This window comes from Passer domesticus, chromosome 10 (genome assembly GCF_036417665.1).
Source record: "Passer domesticus isolate bPasDom1 chromosome 10, bPasDom1.hap1, whole genome shotgun sequence".
Taxonomy (NCBI): Eukaryota; Metazoa; Chordata; class Aves; order Passeriformes; family Passeridae; genus Passer; species Passer domesticus.
This window is the reverse complement of record NC_087483.1, coordinates 37,137,668-37,161,344: the sequence shown is the minus strand read 5'-3', so window position 1 is coordinate 37,161,344 and position 23,677 is coordinate 37,137,668. Positions and strand designations below refer to the sequence as shown.

Sequence of the window (23,677 nt, the reverse complement as noted above, 5' to 3'; positions counted from 1 at the left end):
TGTCTCTCCTGGTGAAAACTGTTATATTGCAGCTACTGCACAGATTGGATTTTCACTCCCCTTTTCCTTTATTTCATGTACAGCAAGGTCATTTCCACTGGAACAAAATGTTAGTCTGCTGTATTTTAAATTTCAGTGCACGATCCTGCTTGCTTCCTTGTGATATCAGCACATCAGAGGAACTTTACAAGACATGTTTTCTGGAAAATAGTTTATTGAGTGCTTAGGGAATTAAAAACTACAAGGTTTTGCTTGCAGTTGCAGAAGCAAGAAAAAAGTTAAACATAAATTAGTTACCTGATTTGCTACTTATAGTGCTTCTGAAACCCTCATTTTAATCAGTCATTGTCTACCATGACCTTTATATGAATATATCTGGCCCTTCAATTTATATAGCAGAATATTTATAGATTAAAAAGTGCCTTTCTATGGCATAGGGCAATATTTATGAAAGCTGATGGAGATTTTCAGTCTTTTTACTAGATTTCACCTACACCCACTTGATTTTTTTGACATAGGTGACTTTATTCCATAATCCACCAGGAATAAGAATTAGGTAATTCAGTCAGTGTAAAATAAGCCCCACTTGTCCAGAAGCTTTAGTTGACTTAGATCAAATAAGAGAAGGAAAAAAAAAAAAGCAGCCAGATAGTAACTGCATTACTCAAAACTACATTTGTTGTGTAGAATTTCCATTCCAAGTATTGTTTTCATCTTCTCCATCATCTTGAGTCCTCAGTCTATATATTTTGCCTTCTTTTTTGAAGTCTTCCCCCCGCTTTTCCACTACTCGTTTCCTGACTGCTTGCCTAGGGCACAAAGAACAGTGAGGTTTGACAGTTTCCTCAGTAATAATTACACAAGAGAAGCAGCAAATGCAATAAACACAAATCATCCATCCTTCTCTTATCTTCAATAATAGTTTTCTTCAACCCTTTGTTTCCTTGGGAAGCAATACCCAGGTGAAAATTTGTCACTTAGCAGTCAGACAGAGTGGCAGACTCTCATTTTCCCTGTCACTGAAGCAATATGTGGCTTTTTCACCAGAAACAGCTGAGCAGCTCTCCTGGTACATGGGAGATCTCATTCTCCAGGCTATACAAAACCTGTCAAAACCAGACTTCATCTGCTTCTGTTGCTTGAACAGCCATCCCCGAACAGTTTGATATCTCGTTTTTATCTTCCAAACAGCATCAGCTGAAGGGAAGCTCACCTTTGTAGTTACAGCTTAATTCCCTATTCATAAACGACTGCAAGACAATGCTTTTCCTACTGTGTCATTGGAAGTTCAGCAATTGCAGCAGGAGGCTTGAGAAGCAGCTGCCTTAAACACTTGGCCTTACCTGCTCTGCTCGATGCTGCCCGACGTCGAGGGAGCCGAGTGGTCCTGCTGATGAGCTGATCTCACAGAGGGCTGTGAGGGGGGTGGGCTCGTGAACAGGAAGTTGCTAATGAATCTCCAAACCGCTAAGAGGGGGTAAAGGATTGTGCCCAAGAACTTCCACAGATCACTGCCCGAAGCCTGAACAACAGACGTCGCAGGTCTTCCTGCCTGTCATGAACACACCAAGCAAACCTGTCAGGTATTTCAGTCCTGCTCTTGTAGACAGAGTTATTTCACACACCGTTTTGAAGCAGCTCAGCAGACACAATGGAACAACCTTGGTTACACCTTAGACAAGGATCTATGTCACCGTTTATCTGCTTCAGAGAAACTTCTTCAAATCAGTCCTGACAAAAACTAGAGTAATTTTGCAATCTTTAGACAAAGAAAATCCCCAGAGTCAAGCGAATTCATGGCTGACTAACAGCAAATATCCAGCTACTGTATTGCTGTTTCAAAAACCAAACACACCAAAACCCACCAACACCTACCGGCAGCAACACTACTGAAGCACTGGGTGCTAACTCGAGATCCAGTAACTTCTTTCCATAATCTTCTTTGGTAAACTCCCTCCTGGGAAACATTGTTGCCAGTGAAAAATTGCCGTAAGTGTTACCAACCGTCTGTGAGGCACATAAAGAAAACATTTTGTTTGTAACTGCTCATTTTCAAACAACTGCGTCCTTGCCAGCTGAGTATACCTTAGCAAGAGTTTTGTATCAAACTATCAATCATCCTCAGAGTAGCATATGAAATATAATTTATTTTTCTCTATATCTTACTAATGACACCCTGCAGCAATCCAAAAGCAGTTGGTGGCACTGGAGAAGGTTGCTACCAAAACTCCTTTCAAATACGCAATAAGGAAAGGAGTTGTCGTCAACTCCACCACCATCAACAACTACTTGATGCTCACCAAATCATAATCAACACATAGCTGAGAAACAAAATGGCCATATTACCTGTGCAGCAAACTGCCTGGCTTCTTCTAGCCGTGCTTCAGATGGGAACTGGTTGGTGAAGGAAGATCCATCGGGGAGGCGGAACTGAATCCTGGCTATTGCACTGCGGGACAGGTACTGGGGTCAGTCAGGACATGAACACTTACAGACAAAGGCTCCTGGGCCTGTGGCTTGGTAGTACTGAAATGTGGCAGAGAGGGACAGTCATGCTGCCCAGGGCAGTGCAGAAGGCACTAAGATTGAATTCACAGTGGAAAACCACCTGCTGATCTCTCACAATGCATCTCTTCCACAACTCCTCATAAGGTCCCCATAGGTTTGGATAATTCTTAAACCAGCAGTGCTGGGCAAAGGAGGAGACAGCTCTGAAGTGGGCAACTTATGGCTCCAACCCAGCCTTGCTATCCCCAGAGCCCCTGGATCTGCACCAAGCTCCCCAGCAGTGCTGACATTATCAAGTCATTCTGTCCAGGCAAAATCTCTGGCATTCTCACCTTATCTAGTATCTCACCAAGCTCCATTATACTGGTATTTAAATCAAAGCTCAGACACAAAACAGCTCTTATCCAACTAAAATAACACATGAGTAAAGGTGGTTAATGTTTCATGATCATCAATGTCAAAAAGATGAAAGCTCTCAAAGAGCATCATGTTCATGTAAACAGCTACCTTTAATGCCACTATTTAAACAGCTCAACATGGCAACAATGTTGTCAAGAGACAAGGAGATATATTAACTGTCTTAAAAAAGTTTATGTACCTCTCACCCCCAAAATACACACTTGTGTCTCTACTGCAACCCACCTTCTCTCCCTCTGAGCTGCCTCTTTTCTGGCCTCTATTTCAGCCTGTTTAGCCTGAAGAGCTGCAGCTTTTGCAGCTTCTGCTTCTTCCTTCGATTTTGCAAAGCGAGCTGCCCTCTCAGCACGATCCTGCAGAAGGATCAAAGGAGACCTTAACTTAACTTGTTGCTCAAGTTCATTAAAACAGACAGCTATGATCTGTACTCATGAACCAACTGCACAGATACAAACAGACCATATGGAGAAAAGACAGTGGAACTGCAAGGAATTATTCAGTGCCAAACTGCACAACCTCGTGTCATTAGCCAAGATGACACTTCTCTCTGAGTCACTTCCCACAACCAGTTGTTAATTAGATGATCTTCCCATGCAAGCTCAACACTCCAGGGAAGATAAAGGCAAAAACCTTAGGACAAGTTACACAACTGCAACTCTGAGTGTCCTATACCAAAACCTAATAGTCAGGAAGAATTTCAGTTGTTATCAACTGTTTACATTCACACATGCACAGACACATATATACTAACTTGGAAAATAATCCTCCTCCATTTTAGAGCAGTGTTCTTGTTCTTAAATTGTAGTATTTAATTCTAGAATTAAATACTCCCCGTGCTTCTCTTTTAGCATCATGCCTAAATTGGAATTATTTTTATGTTTATATGATAATTCTCCACTAGGCTTAAGCAATATGACAGAAATGTTTGTTCATATAGAAAAGAATTGTGAAGATGAAAGCAGAAGTTTCATTTTATACACAGGCAATGCTACCTAAACCCCAAACACAAAAATTATTACTATACAGGGCTACAGGATTCCAAATGGAAAAACGAACAATCTTTCAAAGCCTCAGCAAATGAGAAAATTTATCATTTTAGTACACTGTGGGAGGGAGAAGCAGCAAGCTCTCTTCCAAAATGCAAAATTTACCATTGCAATCTGTTGCCTTATGCGCTCTCTAGCAGCCCTCTCTTCTGCCTTTTCTCTGTTCCTTTCCTCCAACATACGTTTGGTCAATTCCTCTTCCTGCCGTCTTTTGTACTCCAACATTTCTTTACCAGTTTTCCTTCTTTCAATTTCTTTCTTAATTTCTTTCTGAATAGAGAGATATAAAAATTGGACCACAAAATTGCCTTGGGCAAGAGAAAAGACTGAATATGTTTGTGTAAGAAGGAATTAATTATTTATTCAGATAAGGGTTAAAAAAACCAAACCTGCAACTGCCAGGGGTTTTACATTTTTGTGTTACCTGTTCTTCTTCTTTCCTTTTCTCTTCTCGTCTTTCTTCAAGCTTTTTTGTTAACCTAAATTTAACAAAAGAGTGAAAATTCTCATCATTGCAGTATTTTCAAATATTAATGAAGCATTTGCAAACGCAGGAGAACACATGAAAATGAGCTGTAGCACAGTGCTAACACCTCGTGCACCAGCAGTGATTCATTCCCGTGCGGGTGCACCATCCATGCAAAGGGCAGTCCTGATCTGACCACCTCCTTTCTCACTTTGGAGTTGTTCTAACATATTCCTTTTGTCCTTTTTCCACTCATTAAATGAAGAATCCTACATATTCTTACTGTGGAACCAACTTACGAAGATCTACAATAAGCAAATACTATTTGTGATCTGTGGTAACAGAAACACTAAATCTCAATCTCTTTTTAGCTATTTAAGCCATCTGGTTTCTCCTGCACATCACCTCCTAAAATGGAACACAAGTAATATATAGCCCTGACATAGATGCATATGCATCTGTCTCAGCTCTCCAGAAAAATGCCTCAGAATAAAGATTGACTTAAAAGAACAAAGCAAATTTCTCAATACAGATTAACAATAAAATCCCAACATATTTGAAGTCTGGGGAAAGGGCATGAGAAAAGTTGTATAATCAGAAAAATGTATGGTAGCTGTTCAAAAGAAAGTGGTAATTACCACAAAGCTTGGCCTCTTTCTCCCCTTTGCAAAAAATGCTGTAGATAAATTATGCATTATTTTAAAAGGAACAAACACTGATAATTTTATTAAAATATTGACTGTATTGTGTTATCAGTAGTAAGTAAAAAATACACCTCTTGATCAATAACTAAAATAAGCATGAAAAATATTTAAAGTATGTTTTAGCATTATAAATATTCCTATTTGCTAAACATGTGTTATGGTTTCAGACAGGATATTACTAAAAACAAGTTTATAAACAATATCCCATATTTTAAAACTAATTATAATGAATTAATCATGTTTTGAGCCATGTGTTTCTGATCACCATACTTCAAAAAACTGAACTCAAGTCATCACTGTTCACTGATCAAAACACAAGTCTCAGAATAGGATTCCACTGACTTTTTCAATATCCCTAAACTACAAACAGTCATCAAACCAACAAGAAGAAATAAGATGACATCTCTAAACAAAACCTAGGTTGGCATTTTATTGCACTGGTTTCCAGTGCTTTGAGTTCAATGTTTGAATTAATTCAAGAACCTGCAGCAAACATATCATGTCTATTGAAGTTATATCAAAGGTGCACTTGTAGTTTTCCAGATTACCTCTTTCTTTCAAAGTACATGAGAAATTGTATTATTTAAAAACCTGGTTTTGGTATCAGTCCTATCAGCCCATTGTCAGAGACGTGTAATAGAAAGTAAGACCACATAAATATTTGCCAGATGACAACTGATGAAAGACCAAAATCCTGTAATCAAATATGTTTGTTAAAAAACCCCAAACCAACCCAAAATCCAACAAAACTGCCTCCTGAGAAACAAATACAACACATTAAGAGGTCTGCAAAAAAAGACTTGCCTTTCTACTTTGAGTGTAAGATCATTCACAGGCTGAGCATCATTTGCTTGCTTATTTGCAGAAGTAGTTGCTTCTTGGCTTGTTTGACCTGAATTTGCTTCATCTTCAAGGGATTTACAAGAAAGCAATGCATAAGAAAAAAAAAAAAAGGTGCATTTCTTATCATAACAATTATTAGGCTCATTGCTAGCCACAATTTGCAGCAACTGGGATATCTCATACAAGGTTCTGCCACTTCGACACCCTCCCTCAACAATTTGGTTTCAGGTTACTAAGCCAAGAAAACTCTTTAATTCAATCCTTTTTCATGAAAGTATACACAATTTTATTGATTTATAAACCACAGATTCCTCACGTATTAAAACTAAGCAGAATGACAAGTTATCCTTCCCTCTAGACTTGCACAAAGCATTCTGGAATATCCCAGGTTTTTCCTCAGTGAGTCTGCTCAATATATGGCCTTTTATGTACCATCATGTAACAACTTAAGAAAAACTATTTCCAAAGCAAATGAGGTGGCATTTGAGGTGGCAAGGACACTAACCATTACCAGCAGAAGATGCTATTGTCTCAGGCATAAGAGCCTCAGCAGAGTCACAAAGCCCTGCTCTGGATTCTGCACTTTCTGGAGCACCATCAGGCTGAGAGGAGGGACAGGGAGCAGCTGCCTGACTGCCGTTTTCCACAGGCCGCCCTTTCCCTGTGTGCATCTAAGAAATTGGGAAAAGAGACAACGGAGCCTATGAAAGTTCAAATATTTTTCACAGGTTAAAAAATGGTCAAGACTGAATTATTATTGAAGATTCAGTCCTATTGAAAATATAAAACTAGAATTACCACATATTGTTGAGTATGGTACAATCATGCATTTCATTTTTTTTTCTGATTTTAGTCTTGCACTTGAAATCAAAGTGATAAAGAAATCTACACTTGTATATAACTTTATAAATCCACATTACAGAACAATATTACATAACCACATTATAAGCTGAAGAGTAATCCCCTTAGAGGTGAGTTGTCACCTTTTGTCATTCCAGTTTAGAGCTCTTGACACATTTCTTCAGTACTGTGGGTTTGTTTATACAGGTGATCTAAACCAAACAGAAATTAATGCAGCACATGTTCACAGTGCTTCCAACCTGTGTACTGAACTCAAGGCTGCAGATTTTATTGTTGGAAGGACAGAAACAGTAACTCACTGGTTCTACCTCCACCAGTAACTTCCCAAAGGCACAAGCTAAGGGCCACCACTGTCCTGAGCATTACCAGCTCCATCTGGAAGGTCCAGCCTGTCAGCATTACCTGTTTGACTTTGTGGATTCTGGTAACAAGCTCTTCCACAGAAACGCTGCCAGCAATAACTTCCAAAGGGATTCCATTGTCTCCTATGAAAAAACTGGATGGCACACACACTACAGGATCTGCACAGGACAGTTAAGGGCGGTGAAGGGCAGAATTGACACACAGTAACGTTACAGGGCAAAGCAGAACTCCTTCCTACAGGAGCTGCCAGCCCAAAGCTCTCATCTCCAACTGCTCACCAGCAGCCAGGGCCAAGGGAGGAAGAAAGAAAAAGGTGTTGGCAAACACTACATGCAACTGGTAAGCATTTCTTCTTTTCTTTTTACTGGTTTAGGCCAAAGTATTTTTCTCCAACTTTTCAGGCAACTGATTATGCATTGACTTAAGAATACTTTGTTTTAGTGTCACACAACACCTTAAGCAGACAGTAATGAAATCTCTGGAATGAAGGATATCCAAGTTAAGGTGCAGAATTCCCTGCACCACACAGAATGAATGAGCTGTAAGCAGGGACCTCCTTGAGGTGGGCAGGGGTTTACCTGACTTCACACCTGTGTGTGTGACAGAACCCAGGCCACTGCTTGTTCCTCCTCTGCACCTCTGAGGCCCAGCTCATAATTTAAAGCATTTTTTGTTTGTTTTCTAATACTGATTAGTAGGACCAACAGGTTATTTAGATTACACAAAGCTTTAGATAATTTTCTATTTAGAGAATTACATAGGATTAACATAAAAAAACCCCAATTTGCTAACTTTCTCTAATAACTGACAGCTAGTTGAATACACAGATGGTATCTATTAACACAGTTTATTGCATAGTTTTGTGCCAAAATAAGTATTTTCAATAGTATTGCTTGTAAGTATTTGTCTTAAGAAGGGTATTAACTTGTAAAGAGCAATTAGCTGTAATCATAATGTAGCATCTAAACAGATCTGAAAGGATACAAATTTGAGAAAACTGCAGGCATGCTTCACTGTTTAAAAGAAAAGATTCATTTAGGAGGAGCAATCATTTTGCAACAACTTCAGATTAAGTCTTTCATCATAAAAATAACTGTCCTACAAAACTATTTAAATACTTGAGAGAACACTAAAAGCAAATTTGCATTGCGTCTTATCATTAACATTCTGCAGAAGTGTTGACATGGTGACAATCCTTGGTTATCACAGTTGACTACATAAAAATTAGGAAAGGAGTGCTAAAAGGCAAGTCAGGAAAAAGAAATCTAGTCTATTGAGCACAAATAATGTAGTAAATCTAATAAAATGTCTACAGAGCATTTCAAAATAATACCATTTGGGGAAATGTCAGTGCACTTTTTGTACATGGACTGGAACACAAACATAACAAAAATAGCTGAGTAATTTACCCAGGAGTTTAAATGCTTCTCCATTCTATGTGTTACAATGGAGGCAAACACATTTTCTCTGGGGCTTTACAGATTTTTATCTTTCTGAATTCATGAAAGGTTTTTAATTCATTATGTAACTTGGCAAACGAAGAACTGCCTCTAGCACTTGCATTTTTATTCCAGCATTTTTAATAGCATTTTTGTGTCTCTTCCAGTTGAGAAAGGGCAACCTCAAGCATTCTACTAGTAGTACTGGAATACAGTCTGAAATACTCAGTGAGTATGTGCAGAACACAACAATAAATGTTGACATTTTCTCAGGTTTTAGGGACTCCAGGAGTACTGAATTCACTTCTGCTCTGGAACCCAGTATTTACCCTATCTCCTGATCAGGGCAAGGACTTCAAAAGCCTCTTATTCTCATCATTGTCAATGAAAGATTGTGTAAGAGACAGAATTAGAATAGGCTCACCTTTTGGTGTCAATTTTAATAGCAACAAAACCATCTGATGCAGCTTCAGTCACCTTCTCGTCTTCCCACCTTGCAGCCATCTCAGTAGATTGTTCATCTTCACCTGCAAGACACAGCACACACGAGTTAAACCCAACACAAATTGCTGTTTCTGCCCTGATTTTAGCTTTGCTTCAATCCCTTGGAATCACCTTTGTAAAATACTCTGTGGATTATTTTCAAGTGAGTTTATATTTTTTTTAATAATCTGGAGACAATTCACTCCAGCTGGTTCAATTTAGTAATACGTCAAAACTATGTTCTGCTTGCCCCTCGTTATAAATTTAATTATATTTTAGTACATCAGCTGCTAGTAGGTAAACCTATGTTCTTCACTCCCTGTAAATGCATAATTCAGCAGGTAAGGTTTCACAGTTTGACAGTGTAAAAAAAATCCCCATACTAAAAAACATTTATTTGCAGATTATTTATAACTTAGTTTTGTATTCCACTTCCTGACATTAGCAGTAACAGCAGGATGGGAGGAAAAGGCGTGAGGAGCACAGAACAGAAATAACAAATGCAGAGGAGCTACTTGGATAAGAGAAACTGGAAAGGTGTTCAGGGGCCAAAGATTCAGAGGTGTTATTTTAATCAGATGAAACAGATCAACCATACATTTATGTCCTAAAACATGAGTTTAGTGAGGGTGTGAGTTAATAAATAGATTCTGATGAATATTAACCACCTTTCAACAAGTACACTGGCCTGCAACCATTTCTTTATCTTCAATCTGCATTTCTTCCTAGCAGCTTGGAATGGACTGCAGTCTTGATGAAGAATCCGAGTCACAAGTACAGTATAGTAGTCCATTATTCAGTGACAACAACAAATCACTTGTTTGTTTCATCCCAGTTGCCATTCCATGCAATATTTTTGACTTGTTAAAGACAGGAGCTGCATGTGGAATCTCCCAGTGAAGTGCTGCTATCTGGTCACAAGGCCTCTCACAGGGGCATGTATCAAAAATACAGTTTTGGAAAAGTGGTTTTCAACCACGTGTATCAATATTTCCCTGGAATTACTGGAGCAAGTAAGAAAGTATCCACCTCTATTATTATTCTTCTGCATAAGCAAGCAAATATTTAGGCTATTTTACGTGGGAACCTTTCCTCTTGCTTCAAGTGCAGTGCTTCCAAGTGTGGTCAATGCAGCTGTTGTGCCCAGAGCAGCTCAGCCTCCTCTCCTGTTTCCAAATGCTCACAGGCAGGCAGCTGCTTCACCACACACTGTTTCAAAAAGACATGTGCTCATCTGATTAGGCTACTAAAAATATCTAAATACTTGCCTAACACTAACTTTTCCACACAGCCAACTGCTGGAGAAAAAAGAATGCTGAAAGACACAAACAGGGCAGAGGCTGCTCGCAGTACAGTCTGAGAGATGACTGAATGAAAATGCTGATAGCTCACATTTTATAAAGCTCTGTGCCATGATGCAATGATTAATATTGTGGCTACCCACTGAACAATTGCTTATTCTCATACATCTTTTTGTTTTGATAACCCTTTCTCATTTAGGGGTTAGGGTTAATTTATTACAGTTTGTAGCAGTAATTGTATCCTGAAATCAAAACTGCCAGGTCACAGGAAAAACATCAGAAAAGTCAAGAGGTCAAGTGCAACAGAACTTGACATAATTCATAATTCTGCTAAACACTGAGCCAGCACAACAGCTTCATAATTCTAGACCCCAAAACTCTCAGATTTGTTGCTTCTCAAACAAAAACATCACTCCATTTCACTTAATGGAATGATCTGTAAGCAACTCACAGTCGCACCTCCTCATCTCTTAAATCTGATCAGGTGGAATACCCTACATAGGGAAAACAATCATTTCTCAAATGATTCACATACTGGACAAGGTTCTTTTTCTGCAATAATTTACTTCCTGTATGGGGAACTTACCCAAAACCACCACAGATTGTCAGGAGACTTTAATTCCCCTCAGCACACAGTCATCAGGGAAGTGTTCTCCTTTCAGGAGAGAGTTAAGCCCAACTTACTTCTCCATGTCCAGCATTTCATAACTGCTCAGTAAGAGAGGATTGCCATTCTGGAAATGCCAGGAAGCCAGGACATTAAACCATTCACCTCCTCCTTCCCTGTATAATTTCACTTATTTAACTTGCAGAGTGCCTTGATACATCTTGGCTACAAATAACTAACAAACAGCTTATGTGTGCAAACCACCATTTTGTAAAAAAATTACTAAAATAATAAAGTAATGAACAAAGGGAGGAAGGCTTCTACAAACATTACTAAAAAGAAACAAACATTTTAAATTAAAGCTTTTTATTGTCACACACATACCCTTTTATTTTTTCACTCTGAAAAGCACTTTTTATGAGTGGTCTGGTATTTAATGATCAGAACATGTCTAACCTTTGGAAAGATATATAATATAAATATAAAATAATCTGCAACACCTCAGTCAGAGCAGAGGAGGTTTCATATCAAATGAATTATCAACTTTAGATTAGTGACTCAAAGGATCAAAGGCTTTTTAACTCTGTAGGCCACAAAATCATCTGTAGAACAGCTAGCAACAAGATACCAGGAATGTTCATAAAATCATCACATATTCTGGGTTGGGAGGGACCCACAAGGACCATCAAGTCCAACTCCTGGCCCTGTACAGAACAACCCAAAAATCCTCCCATGTACCTGAGGGTGTTTTCCAAATTCTCCCTGGACTCTCCCCTGGGGAGCCTGTTCCACTGCCCAACACCCTCTGGGAACAGGAGCTTTTCCTGATATCCAGCCTGCACCTCCCCTGACACAGCTTCTCACCATGCCCTGGGGCCCCTGCACTACCAGACCTGTTTCACTGTCAGGAATCCTCTCCCTGTGCAGCAACACAGGGAAAGTGCTGCTTGATGCCACAAAGGAACTCCTGTGTTCCCCAAACAACAATCCCCTTACCTGCTGTGTCCAGAGGCCCCCAACATCTCACCTCAACATTTCAAACCAGTGTCCTAAGGCAGAGCTGCTTCACCTCATGCTCTCTGGGGAGAATGGAGCAATCCCTCCTCCTATTGCAACTTCCCATGAGTTCAACGGCACCTTTAACACCCTTCCACCATCCTGCCACCAGAATGTGCCAGGAAGGTTTTAAACACTGAGCTCAAAAATACTGGATTATGGCTGCAAGCAAAAATGCTTTAGGAGAAACCTGCTCGAACAATATACAATTACAATCACAAATGCCACTTCATTTTTAAGATAAATAACTACATTATTCCTTGCTTGACTAGAAAATATTCTGGAAGCAGACAGAATAATCAATTTCTTAATTTCCTAGAGAAAGTGTAAGTGAAGTGCAGAGGACAGGGAGAGGGACTGGCAGATGGCAGCAGAAACCAAATGCAGATGGACATATCTGTCCAATTAGAATTGCCTAATTTTTGTCAACTATACCTAATAGCAATCCTCCACAATGGCTGCCCCAAAATGATAGTTTCAATTAATCTCTTTTTTTTTTCCTTTTTTTCCCCATAGATATTACTGGATGAAGTATACAGAACCAAACACTGCTGAAAGCCTGTTCTCCAGGTGCTTTCCAATGCCTGTCTCCAGTAGGCAGTGTGCAGTGTAAAGGCTCAAAGTTAGCATCACTGTGCAGTTTGAAACATGTTTCTACCCAAACAACAAACCCAATCTGTGCTAACACAAAACCAGCACTCCAGATCCTTCAAACACAGCTGCTTGCACACATAGTGAGAAAGTTCTTGGGCTTCCCAGCAGATGTAACAGAGCAGTTTCCTGATCAGCTCTGCCACGGGTCAGCTGCCCCATCCCACAGTGCCCAGGGTGGAGCAGATGCCAGTAGAACTCCCCAACTCTTCCCTTTCAGGGATGTGCCTGGCTGAAGTCGTGCTCTGCCTTTTCCAGGGCTCATAAGAACAAACAAAACAAATCCTCACAGCACGCACAGTGACAAAACTAGGTTACATCCCTGCAACCATACATTTATCTCCCCTCTATATCTACATATTCCTACATCCACCTAGTCAACATCAGCATCTAACAGGCCCCATCTTGTGCAGAACTTTTGGACATAAGTTACAACATACATTTCCCCCTGATTTATGAATCAAGCTGGAACCACTCAGAGGCTCACCAAAGTCCCTCTGTCACTGCCCTCCTCAGCTGGGCAGGGGAGAGAATGTAATGGAAAGCTCATGGGAAAAGGGCAGGGGGAGATCACTCACCTGTAATCTCTACAGGCAAAACAGATTTGACTTGGGGAAAAATGTATTTAACTTATTACTAATCAAAAATCAGAGTGGGATCATGGGAAATTAAAACAACTCTCCTCCCCAGCCTTCCTGCAGTCAGTTCCTCACACCTTGTCTCCGCTGCTCCTTCCTCCTCAGGGGCTGGACTCCTCATACTCTTCCAGCATGGGGTCCCTCCCAAATTGTGCAATGTGCCTCTTTCCCAAGGGCTGAGGTTCTTCATGAACTGCTCCACCCCGTCCCTTACTCCAACACAGCCCAGTCCGTGGTCTGACAAGGCCTTGATTTCTATCTGTAGATTTACTATCCAGCAGAAAATGCTGTTCTCCAAGTACACGGAGAGTTGTGTCAGCACAGGAATTTAACTGCACTTTTCTATGCACATCCCCTTTGGGAGTGAACTTCTTGAAGCCACGTGAGTCCCACAGTTCAACCGTTCTTAAGGGACACCGGGTCACACATTCAACATTGCTGTTGTTTCACCAAGCACCTGAAAATCTTCAACCCACGAGCACCTAAGGCAACAGTAAAATCTTAAGAAACAACGCACACAGAGATACGCAAAAGCTCAAAAATAAGTTAAAGAGCTTGTCTGATCACAGAATATCACAGTTTCAATCGTGTTGGAAAAGACCTCGTAGATTATGGAGTCCAACCTGTGCCCAAGCACCGCCTTGCCAGGCAGACCATGGCACTGAGTGCCACGTCCAGTGCCTCCTCAAGCACTGCCGGGACCCCGCCGCCTCCTGCACAGCCCGCTCCGATGTCTAACCAGCCGTTCCGGCAAGGAATTCCTCCCAACACCCAACCTGAACCTCCCCGGCGCAGCCCAACCTGTGTCCCTGTTCCCCGTCTTTTTTTCCTAGAGAAAGGCAGCGTGCACACGGCGACGTGAATTCCTACAGGTTCCATTACAGTGTTATGAAACGCGCACTGTCCGTACGAGGAAGGGAAACAAAACACAACGCGCAGCCGGAGAGCCGCACCGGCCGGAGCGCGGAGCGGAGGGAAGCCGCCACATCGGACGGCGGGGGCCGGACACCGACACCGCGGGCTGGGCTGACACAGCACAAATCCCGCTCGGCGGGAGGGGCGGCGGGCGGGACACAGCCGGGAAGGCGCTGCGGGGCCCTGCCGGGGCGGGCGGCCCCGGGACGTACCGTACCTGCCACGAACACGACGAAGACGGAGCTGCGCTCCTTGGCGGCGGCGATGGCGGCGGGCACGGAGCCGCCGAACCACATCGTGGCACCGCCGGCACCCGCCGCCCTCAGCGACAGCGGCACCGCGCCTGCGCCGCCGCCGCGCCTGCCGCCCCCCGCGCGCCTGCGCGCGCCGCCCCGTGCCGCCGCCCCCGGATTGGCGGCGCGCGCCCCGCCCCGTCCCCGCTGGCCCCTCAGCCCGGCGCCATCTTGGCGCTGTGCGCGGGCTGGCCGCGTTTGCGCTGGGCGGCATCGCCCCGGGCGCTGTCCCGCTGCGGAACGGGCTCGGGCCGTCGGGAGAGGCGCTGCGAGCCGCCCGTGTTCGGCCTAGGGAAGGGAAGGCTGAGAGGGGATCTCGTTTATACGCGGCCTGTGAGGAGAGGCGCGGGGGCGCCTCAGCGTGGCGAGAAAGAGGCTGAGGGGACCTTGCTGCTGTGTGCAGGAGGGTGGAGCCCGTGTGGGTCGGGCTCTTCTCCACGGAACCGGCGGCACAACGATGGGGCATGGCCCTGAGCTGCGCCAGGGCAGATTTAGGTTGGACATCAGGAGAATTCTCTTCTCAGAAGGGATGTCTGGACATTGGACTGCCCAGCAAGGTGGTGGGGTCATGGTTCCTCTCAGTTTTTGAAGAAAAACTGGATGTGCCACTCAGTGCCATGGTCTGGTTGATGTGCTTGGTCAGTTTGAACTCAGTGATCTCAAAGCTCTTTTCTAAACCAGTTGACGGTGTAATTCTGTAATGCAGAATAAATACCTCCAATAGAATATAAGCATCTCAAAGCCAGGTACCGAGAGGGCTGTGCCAGAATCTTGGCAGTTGTGCCCCATGACAGGATGAGGAGCAATGGGCACAGACTAAAGTACAAGGAATTTCACTTGAGCGTGAGGAAGAGCTTTACATCGGGGGTGGAACAGGGAGGGTGTGGGGTCACCCTCTCAAGATTTTCCAATTGCACCTGGACACGTTCCTGTGTCACTGGTCCTTGGCAGGGGGTTGGACTGGGTGATGTCCAGGGCTCCTTCCAGCCCTGGCAATTCCATGATTCTGTGAGGCAGCTGCCAGAGGAAGGGGCACCTCCTGCACCCGGGGCTGAAGGACCGATGGGCACAGCCATCCCTGCCCCAGCACCCACCCTGGGGCAGGCAAGAGCATAACTGGGACAGAGGAAGTGACAGAAATCCATATTAAATAGAACAAAAATAAGGTATGGTGTGCAGAGATCCTGCACGAGAGGCAGAGGTGAAGCCAGGACATCCTCCGTGCTCCCAGGCTTTGTGAGGAGCTGGCACAGGAGGAGGCACTCCTTGGCAGACATTTCACAGCAACGAGGACAGGACAGTTGATGTCAAGTGCTCTGATGATAGCATTTTGGACAGAACACTGCACTTGAGCTTTTCTGAAACACCACTGGGACTGTGAGTGTGTGCTGGGTAACTTGCTGAGGCAGGTACTCAAATACTGAAAGGCCAAAAAACACACAGTCTCTCAGTCTGGAAATCTTTCACTGTCATACCTTGTGTAACTGGATAACAACAACTAAAAATCCTTCAGATTTACAGTGAAAAGGAAGCAAATCAGTGTTGACAACAGTGTACAAAATCTGTTTTACCTCTCCCAAGGTGCAGCATGTGGAAATTGTGTCACAGTAATCCTCACTGGGTAAGCTTTGCATGTGTGTCGTGCCTATGCAAGTTTCTTAAAGAAATACCATTAGAACATGGTTCTGAGATGGATTAAAAAAAATCAGATATTTTTGTATTTTCTTTATGTTACAAAACAGATTTAAGGGCAATGACAAAGGTTGGATAGTCTCAAACTAAATTTGTTTTTGGAGATGAACAGAGAGACATCTCTGTTACACAAGTGCATTTAGAGGAGGAGGTTAGGTTGTATCTTGAATTCTCTAATAAATTTGGATGTGTTGCACTAATTCTCTTGGCATTTCCAGCAACTGTAGTTTGCATTTACTGCATCGGATTTGGAACCCAAATTTCACGAGAGGGGTGAGTGAAATGTTGAACACTGTATGTTTTGAAAATTGTTTTGCAAATATGATTTTCAAACTCTTCCGTAACACTTGAAACAAGGAAGAAGGGCTTACTATTGACTGGACATGTAATTTTTGTGAAGGTGTACAATCTCTTAGATCCTCAGGAATTATTTATATTACATTCTCAAATAACTACAGTTTTAGAAGTGGAATTCTCCAGCTGTAGGGTCACTGTTGGATATGCCTTTGCTGTTCATCTGAGAGCCTTTAGCACTGGTATGTTGGAAACAACAGAGGTCTGCAGTTTGTGGGCCTAGAAAAAGGCCAGATAACTAACTAGTAAGTAGAAAATTTTATTGAGAAAAATAGTTTGACAGCTGGAGCATTACCTGGGATTCAGTTCTTTCAGGGGGGTGTCTTACGTGTTTTCAGTTACTGGCATGGGAAGCAATGCAAGGCAGTAATTTGCATTCTAAGAGAGTATTTTTTTCTTCCCAAAACTAGAACACATCCATCTGGATCAAAATGGAAAATGTCTTTATTAGGGAATTCCTATTTTAAATTGCACTGTTCCTTCACCCTAAATCAGCAGTTAATTAACAAATCAAAGTTATCAGTTTAAACCAAGTAAAAAGTCAGCAAATTTGAGCATCTGTGGAGTCAAGGTCTGGTGTATTTCCCAGACTGTATAAATCAGTGTGGTAGACTATCAGAGCACACTTAATAATGATGTTTCTCATTAACTACATTGGAAAACCAAAAAAGGGCAAAGCTAATTAACCCTAAAACTAGGGCAAAAGTTAGGATATGAGAAAAAAGCAGAATGCCAGCTTCTCCCTCTCAAGTTCAAACTGAGGCCACTGCAATTGAAGTATGATGTGCAATATTGCTTGTGAATGTTCTTTTTAAACTGCCAGGAAATTTTGGGAGATGAAGTGTAACAGATCCCTTGGTGCTGGGGCCAGTCCATCCCAGTCCCTTCCACCTGTGCTCACCTGGTCTGACACATCCCACTGCTGTCAGCACTCCCAGCTAGTTCAGATTCCCACTTAACTGGGACACGGGAGCTCAATTAAGAATAAACCTCACTGTTAAGCATTATGCACAGCAACACAGTTTATTTTTATAACTTATTCCAGTGTTAAAAGCATACAGCTGCCAGTGACACACAGGTTGTCCTCTACAGCTCTTTGGTTCACAGCACCAGGCTCATCTGACATTCCGGATTCTCTTCCCAAGTGCAGGCACAGTCCATTACAGCTGCAAGCATCCCTTTTAATGATTCAGTGCATGAGCTTGACCAGTGAGACTGGAAAATGAAAAAAATAGCAGCAAAAACCACTGAAGTGTTTGTGTCCTGGACCAAGTTTTAATGCTTAATCATGTCTTCAGCAGGTTCCACTTTGAACAGATTTTGACAGACAGCGCGGAACATCACGTAGCTGCAAGCAGGATAAAAACTAAACCCTGTAGTGAGGGATGCTGAACAGTCAGGGCCAAACCCTGGCCCTGTGAGTCTGAGGACACAGGGCAGGCACTGAAGTAAGAGGAGGCTCATACACGTCATGGTAAGAACATAATTGCACACATTTTCAAGTAATCCAAGAGACAACTTAATTTCCACGGAAGGTTTTGGATGTGGATGGAGACTTTGCTCTTGGGTTCCAGAATAAGAGAACTCACAGGGGCTTAATTCTCAGATTGCCCTGGAAATCAGGTCCTTTTAAGGGTTCTGGTCTACACTCAAGAAATGAAGCTTCCAAAATGAAGTCACATGAACATTGTGCACTTTAATTTTATACTTACTGACATAAATAGCCAAAAAAATGTTTTAAATGTGAATAGGAGTAGGACATTGAGAAGAGGCAGTGCATGAACCTTCATGAAAACGAAGCTGTAGAAAGATTGAAGGGATTGAAATAATTCCTTTCATAGTTAGAAATATATAAAAATTCCATCTACAATAATTTTTCATGACCTGTTACTTAAAAATGTTTTGGTCAGTTTTCTCCAAAGCTTCATCTAAACATTCTCTGCTTCAGGGCTGAACACAGGAACTTGGAGCCTGCACCAATTTTATGTGGAAAAAATATATCATGAAGCTAAACAGTATTTATAAAAAGTTGTAATTTTGACTCCCTTCCAGGCATCCAAGCTAGCACAAGGTTAACTGAAAACAACAAACAAGTCAAGTGTGAAGTTTTAAGGCACAAATGAGTGTCATAGGATGAGAATACAACGATTCATTCCACCTTGAGAGGGAACTGGCTTGCAAGAAGAGAGGAAATAGGTAAAAACTCCCTGGGAAAGGCGTGTTGTGTACCCAGGCACCTTTTTGGATTCAGTGAGCTACACAGTCCTTCTGGTGCTTTGATAAAAGCCCAGCTGCAAACAGCTGCCCTGTACCACCTGGATCTTCACACATCACATGTCCTACAGAAGGGCTGGGGTGGTTGCAGGTGGAGACACCCGAGCACTACAGCCTGTGTGCACCACAGCTCAGTTTCTGCCTTCATAGACACCCTGCTCCTTTTCATGCCATTTTTCTCAGCATATGTGAGTGAAAGAAAAACATTTCATATTAGAACAGGTGACGTTTGCTCAGGGAGGAATGCCAGGGAAGATGCAAGATGCTTGTTCCCTGCCTTACCAAAATAGAGCAGCCACAGCCTGGCAGGCACATGTGGGCTGTGAGGATGTTTTGGGGTGTGCTGGAGGGAGCCACCCAATTCCAGCATACTCTGGGGAGTCCTCAAAGTATGGGGCTTAAATTTATATTCTTCAGTTTTAATTATCTTTTTTGACTGTAATATCAGAAATTATATAAAGTATTCACAGGGAAATTCAGGGAGGAATTTTACAATATAAGTGTGTTAATTAAAAATTGAAATCACAAAGTAGTAGCTTTTAGTGGAGTAGGTAATGGCTGTATTTGTTCAGCTTTTCTGCTTATTCTTTCAGTGCTTTTCCTTAGTTTTAAAAGTTAAGACATGCTCTCAGTAAAACAAAACTTATTGTTGCAATGGAAGTCCCCACTTAATTCTTTTTGCTACTATTTGCTTTAAAATAGCTTTAATGGTAAATGAGAGGAAGCTCAAATGCACTGGAGTACTAAAAGATTTGTTTAGAACATAAATGCATTTTACATGCATCTATTACATGCATAAAGTGCTTTTATTTGCTTTCTAGACCATGATCCAAATCCATGGAACTAATGCAGTTCCAGGGGTTTTGCACATAGTGCCTGGGCTTATGTGGTTTAAGGAACCAAAAGGGGCAGAAGGGTACAAAGGCCAGGAAGGTATAAAGTGTCTTGGTTAGATGAGTTTGCGTCCTGTTTGCTTACTAGAGAAAGTATGAAATAGCACAAACCCAGGAATAAACACAACAGTGAAGTGGAAATAATTTAATACTTTGCCCACTGTGGACATCAGAAGCCTCTGGCAGTGCCAAAGTCCTGTGAATTGCACCTGTGGCTCATAGTGACACATAAATAATAACATAACCATCCCTGTTTAACAGAGTGAAACATACTCAGAAAGGAGGGCAGACCTAAGTGGAAAGGGTCAGTTTCTGGATTAGAATACAACTGGCTTCTTAGATGTTTTCATTTTTTTTATCCTAGGGCAATTTGCATTCAAGTTTAGAACTTCTTTGATAAAAATTAAGTATTTTCTGTGCCTTATTCCTAACCAGTGTATCCCTCCCTTCCTGTTGTTTGGGCTGCATTCTCCATGCTTACCTCACATCACCTTTTCTTTGTTTATTAGGGCAGTTTGTGAAATGCAGCAAGCCATGCAACATCCTCTGGAAAGGGTTTGATTTGATGCAAATCTAGTGCTGGGGGCATTCAGAATAGATGGAAGCTCTCAGCTGCTGCCTGCCCTTCTACACCTTGGAAGAATCTTGTGGAATGAGTTAATGATGGGAGGCAGCTGCCTTGCTGGGCTGAGACACCTGTCCCTACAGCCCTTGAACCTCTTAGCTGCTTTTCCAGGATTAAACCACAATCCTAAAGCAGCACGGCAGTCAGCAGAGGCAGTGGCAGAAGGCAGGCAGTGACAGTCAGGCTGGCTGTGCTGTGCAGAGCAGGGGGTCAGGGATACACTGGGGCTTTGGGTGCAGTGAACTGCAGCAGCAAGAAATACAACCTCAGCCAAGCACAACTTCCACTCCAAGTACCATCCTTTCAGAAAAGCAGGCTGGAATGGTAGATTCGTCTTTTATCTAGGGACTTGAAAGTGAACATCCTCCCCTTTGTTTTAGGGAAGCATCTAAGTTGACATTTAGTAAATACCTGTTACTATGGCATTTCACAAAATCAAGTCCCATAAAACTAATTTATTAGGCTACATTATTCCCAGACAGATCAGTTTTCTAAGTTTTCCTCCAAGTACTTCATCACTGTTTGGGTGTTCAGGGATAGAATCATTTGTGTAAACAATGAATGATGATTTAGGCACCTTAATTCTTCACCTTTACCCCCTGTAAAATGTTTTTAAACACAAAGTTTACCTTGAGTTTCCTCTTTCAGAAGTCACAAATGCACAAATGATAGCCTTATGAAGTGACCAAGTAGTTGCTTGTCTACACAGCAAATCAGTTCCTGAGCCAAAAATAGAAAATCAGCAGTCCCTTACAGCATCTGATTATTTTCTCTTTTTCACTTATACACAGAAAACACTTAAATATTATGAAGGGCTGGATAACATAAATGCCAGAGGAGGAGCAGCAGGTGGTTTTTAAGAGGTTCTAATAAGTTATTTTCTCCCATTTGAAAGGATTCCAGCCATTACTATGAGTTCATCCAGGTTTCAGAAGACTCCTAGAAGCTTAAACAAGTGCACTGAAAAAGTTTGTGTTTGTAAACATTTATTCTTTTGAACTGAAAAAGGCTTGCATCAGCACACATTGTACAGACTTGCAAATTACACAAGTTGAAAAAAGTTTTGTTTCATTTATGTGCAATGAATCTTAATGTCCAGTGAGCATCTGCAAATGATGAAAACTTAAACTATTAAAAAGGTTTCCAGCACTTACCAAACACAATTATCTTAGCGTGAAAAGGAAGAGAAAGAGACCCATACTGGTGGGAACGCAATTAAAGTGCAAACATTTTGTCACTTGTGTGAAGATACATAAAGTTTCTTCACACTTTTGTTAAAAAGAAATATTAAAATGTGATTCAGTGAACATTCTTTGTAACCTATTCATAATCCCCTTCTAGTAATTATTAAACTTGCTGGATCAGAAGCAAATTCTTCAAGGGTACAAACTTGTAATTTCTTTTGACATTGTTTGAATATATTGTGAAAGACAAGGACCACCTAAGGAGTTAGTTACTAAAATGATATTCTTTTTTTCTTAAAGAAAAACAGAAAAAGAAGGAAGAAAAGAGGAAAAAAGAAAAAAAACACACAAGGGGCAAAGAACAGGTTAACTTGAAGATCTTGGGTAGTTTGCTAGAAAATGAGTATAATTCCTTGAGAATGGTTCTCTTTTCCCCTCCACCAATCCTCAGGTTCCTGCCTTGGAATGGACTGCTGTGTGCTGGCTGTGAAAAGGGATTATAAAATACAAATCTGCATATGGATTTTTATGAACATCTGCTGTACAATAGAACTTTGGATCTGATACAAGATTTCAAAAATATAAAACAAAACTACTATAAAAGTAGGGGGCATTTCAGCAGCATTCCTTGCAGAAAGCTGCCTGTCGCAAAGATGATTCCTTGCTATTGTCTGGGAGTAACTCTGTAAATTTTTTTCTTCATCTTGCTGGATTCACTGGGTTATTTATTCTTCAATGGCAAATGTCATGTGACAAAACATCCCAGGAGTCTGTATGAAGAGAACAGAAACCCCATGACATCAAACCAATGGAGTTTGGGGAGGACACGGGAGGAGCGAGGGCCGAGTGTGCAGCGGCGTCGGCGCTACTGCGAGCTGGCCCTCTCCAGCACGTGGCAGTCGTAGTGCCTCCTGCTGCTCCGCAGGCGGAACTTGCTGCCGCTCTGTCTCTTGAGCGCGCTCTGCGCGGCCGCCATGCTGGGGAAGGTGGCCAGCACCGTGTAGGTGGACGCCAAGTCCCCGGCGCTGCCGTCGCCGCAGAGGCGCCGCTGCTGCTGCGCCTGCAGGCACTGCGAGTCCCTCAGCCACCGGATCTTGGCACCCACCTTCAACAGTTCTCCAAAGAGTTTCTCTGCTTCCATACGAGTTATGCCTTCTGGCAGCTCAGTAATTTCTAGAACTTTCCCCACAACTGAAAGAAGAAAAGCAATGAGTCTAAATCGGTTATTGCACTTAATGACACAGCATCCTAAATGAAAATTACTTATTTCATCCTTGTATCTCCAGCTGGCTGATACCAAATCCACAGATTTGCCTTCCTGATATTCTAGAGAGCCTTTGGTCTCACATTTAGTGCTGCTTACAAATACAATTTGCTTACTTGTACAAGTGTGCAAATGAAAGCTGGGAATACAAAGAGGGTCCTCAGAACAAAGAGGGGAAAATAATAAAATCATCAACAATGTCTTTTGCAGCAGATTTCAGAACTCACTATAGCATCTCACTGGCCTTGCCTGGTAATGCTTCACACATCACCATGCCAAAAAACTAGTCTGTCTTACCTAAAAAAAACCCCTTTCCACTAAATTGTTAGTAGAACTGATTATTCTGTAACTTTCTGTGAAGAGTTGACAGTAGGCAGCAAAAATTCTCAGTAAAGGTATTAAGATAGATGCCATCAGATTTTCTTTGGATGACATCTTTACCAATTCCAATGAGCTAAATTGTAGACCTCCTAGTATGTCTCCCACACCCATGTGCTTAAATATACTAAAACAGGAAACACTAAAAAAAAACCAAACCAAAGAGCACAAACTAATTTGTGGTTTTTGTCTGTTTTCACTTGTCAGGCCAGTAAAAGGAAGCAGGGGTGTGTATAATTAATATTTAATGTAACAATGTCATAGGATCACTAAACTGATATACTTGCTCCTTCTTTTAGTACTCTCCAATCCTGAACTTCTCTGGTCTTTTCTCCAGCCTTCAAAACGACACTTTTCCCATTTAAACTTCCCTTTTCCCATCTCTCCATGTCTTCCTCTCCATCCTTATGTTTCCAATGTTT

The 23,677-nt window shown here is 42.0% G+C and overlaps 2 protein-coding genes and 1 long non-coding RNA gene across 13 annotated transcripts in view; 1 reads left to right on the top strand and 2 right to left on the bottom strand.

Moving 5' to 3' along the window:
* Nucleotides 1-194: 194 nt before the first annotated feature.
* UBXN4 (UBX domain protein 4) lies at nt 195-14,673 on the bottom strand. Its single transcript, XM_064435248.1, has 13 exons — nt 14,516-14,673; nt 9,072-9,174; nt 8,193-8,221; nt 7,248-7,366; nt 6,490-6,655; nt 5,946-6,048; nt 4,396-4,450; nt 4,077-4,241; nt 3,151-3,278; nt 2,347-2,449; nt 1,876-2,007; nt 1,344-1,552; nt 195-809 (listed from the first exon to the last, which is right to left on the bottom strand). Exons 1-13 carry the CDS (start codon nt 14,592-14,594, stop codon nt 671-673), a joined length of 1,530 nt encoding a protein of 509 aa, XP_064291318.1. The 5' UTR covers nt 14,595-14,673; the 3' UTR covers nt 195-670.
* Nucleotides 14,674-14,777: 104 nt separating this feature from the next.
* LOC135309208 (uncharacterized) lies at nt 14,778-18,111 on the top strand. The gene is made up of 2 exons (XR_010369496.1): nt 14,778-16,212; nt 16,502-18,111. It is a non-coding gene; the product is annotated as an uncharacterized LOC135309208 (long non-coding RNA).
* R3HDM1 (R3H domain containing 1) overlaps nt 17,642-23,677 on the bottom strand; it is a 53,859-nt gene continuing 47,823 nt past the window's right edge. For 7 of the 11 annotated variants that reach the window (XM_064435195.1, XM_064435196.1, XM_064435201.1 and 4 more), the window contains one exon: nt 17,642-22,804. In XM_064435195.1, the coding sequence (XP_064291265.1) occupies nt 22,479-22,804 (326 nt within the window). In that variant the 3' untranslated portion in view covers nt 17,642-22,478. The remainder of the gene's footprint in view (nt 22,805-23,677) is intronic. The other 4 variants (XM_064435200.1, XM_064435204.1, XM_064435199.1 and 1 more) reach the window with 1 other exon arrangement.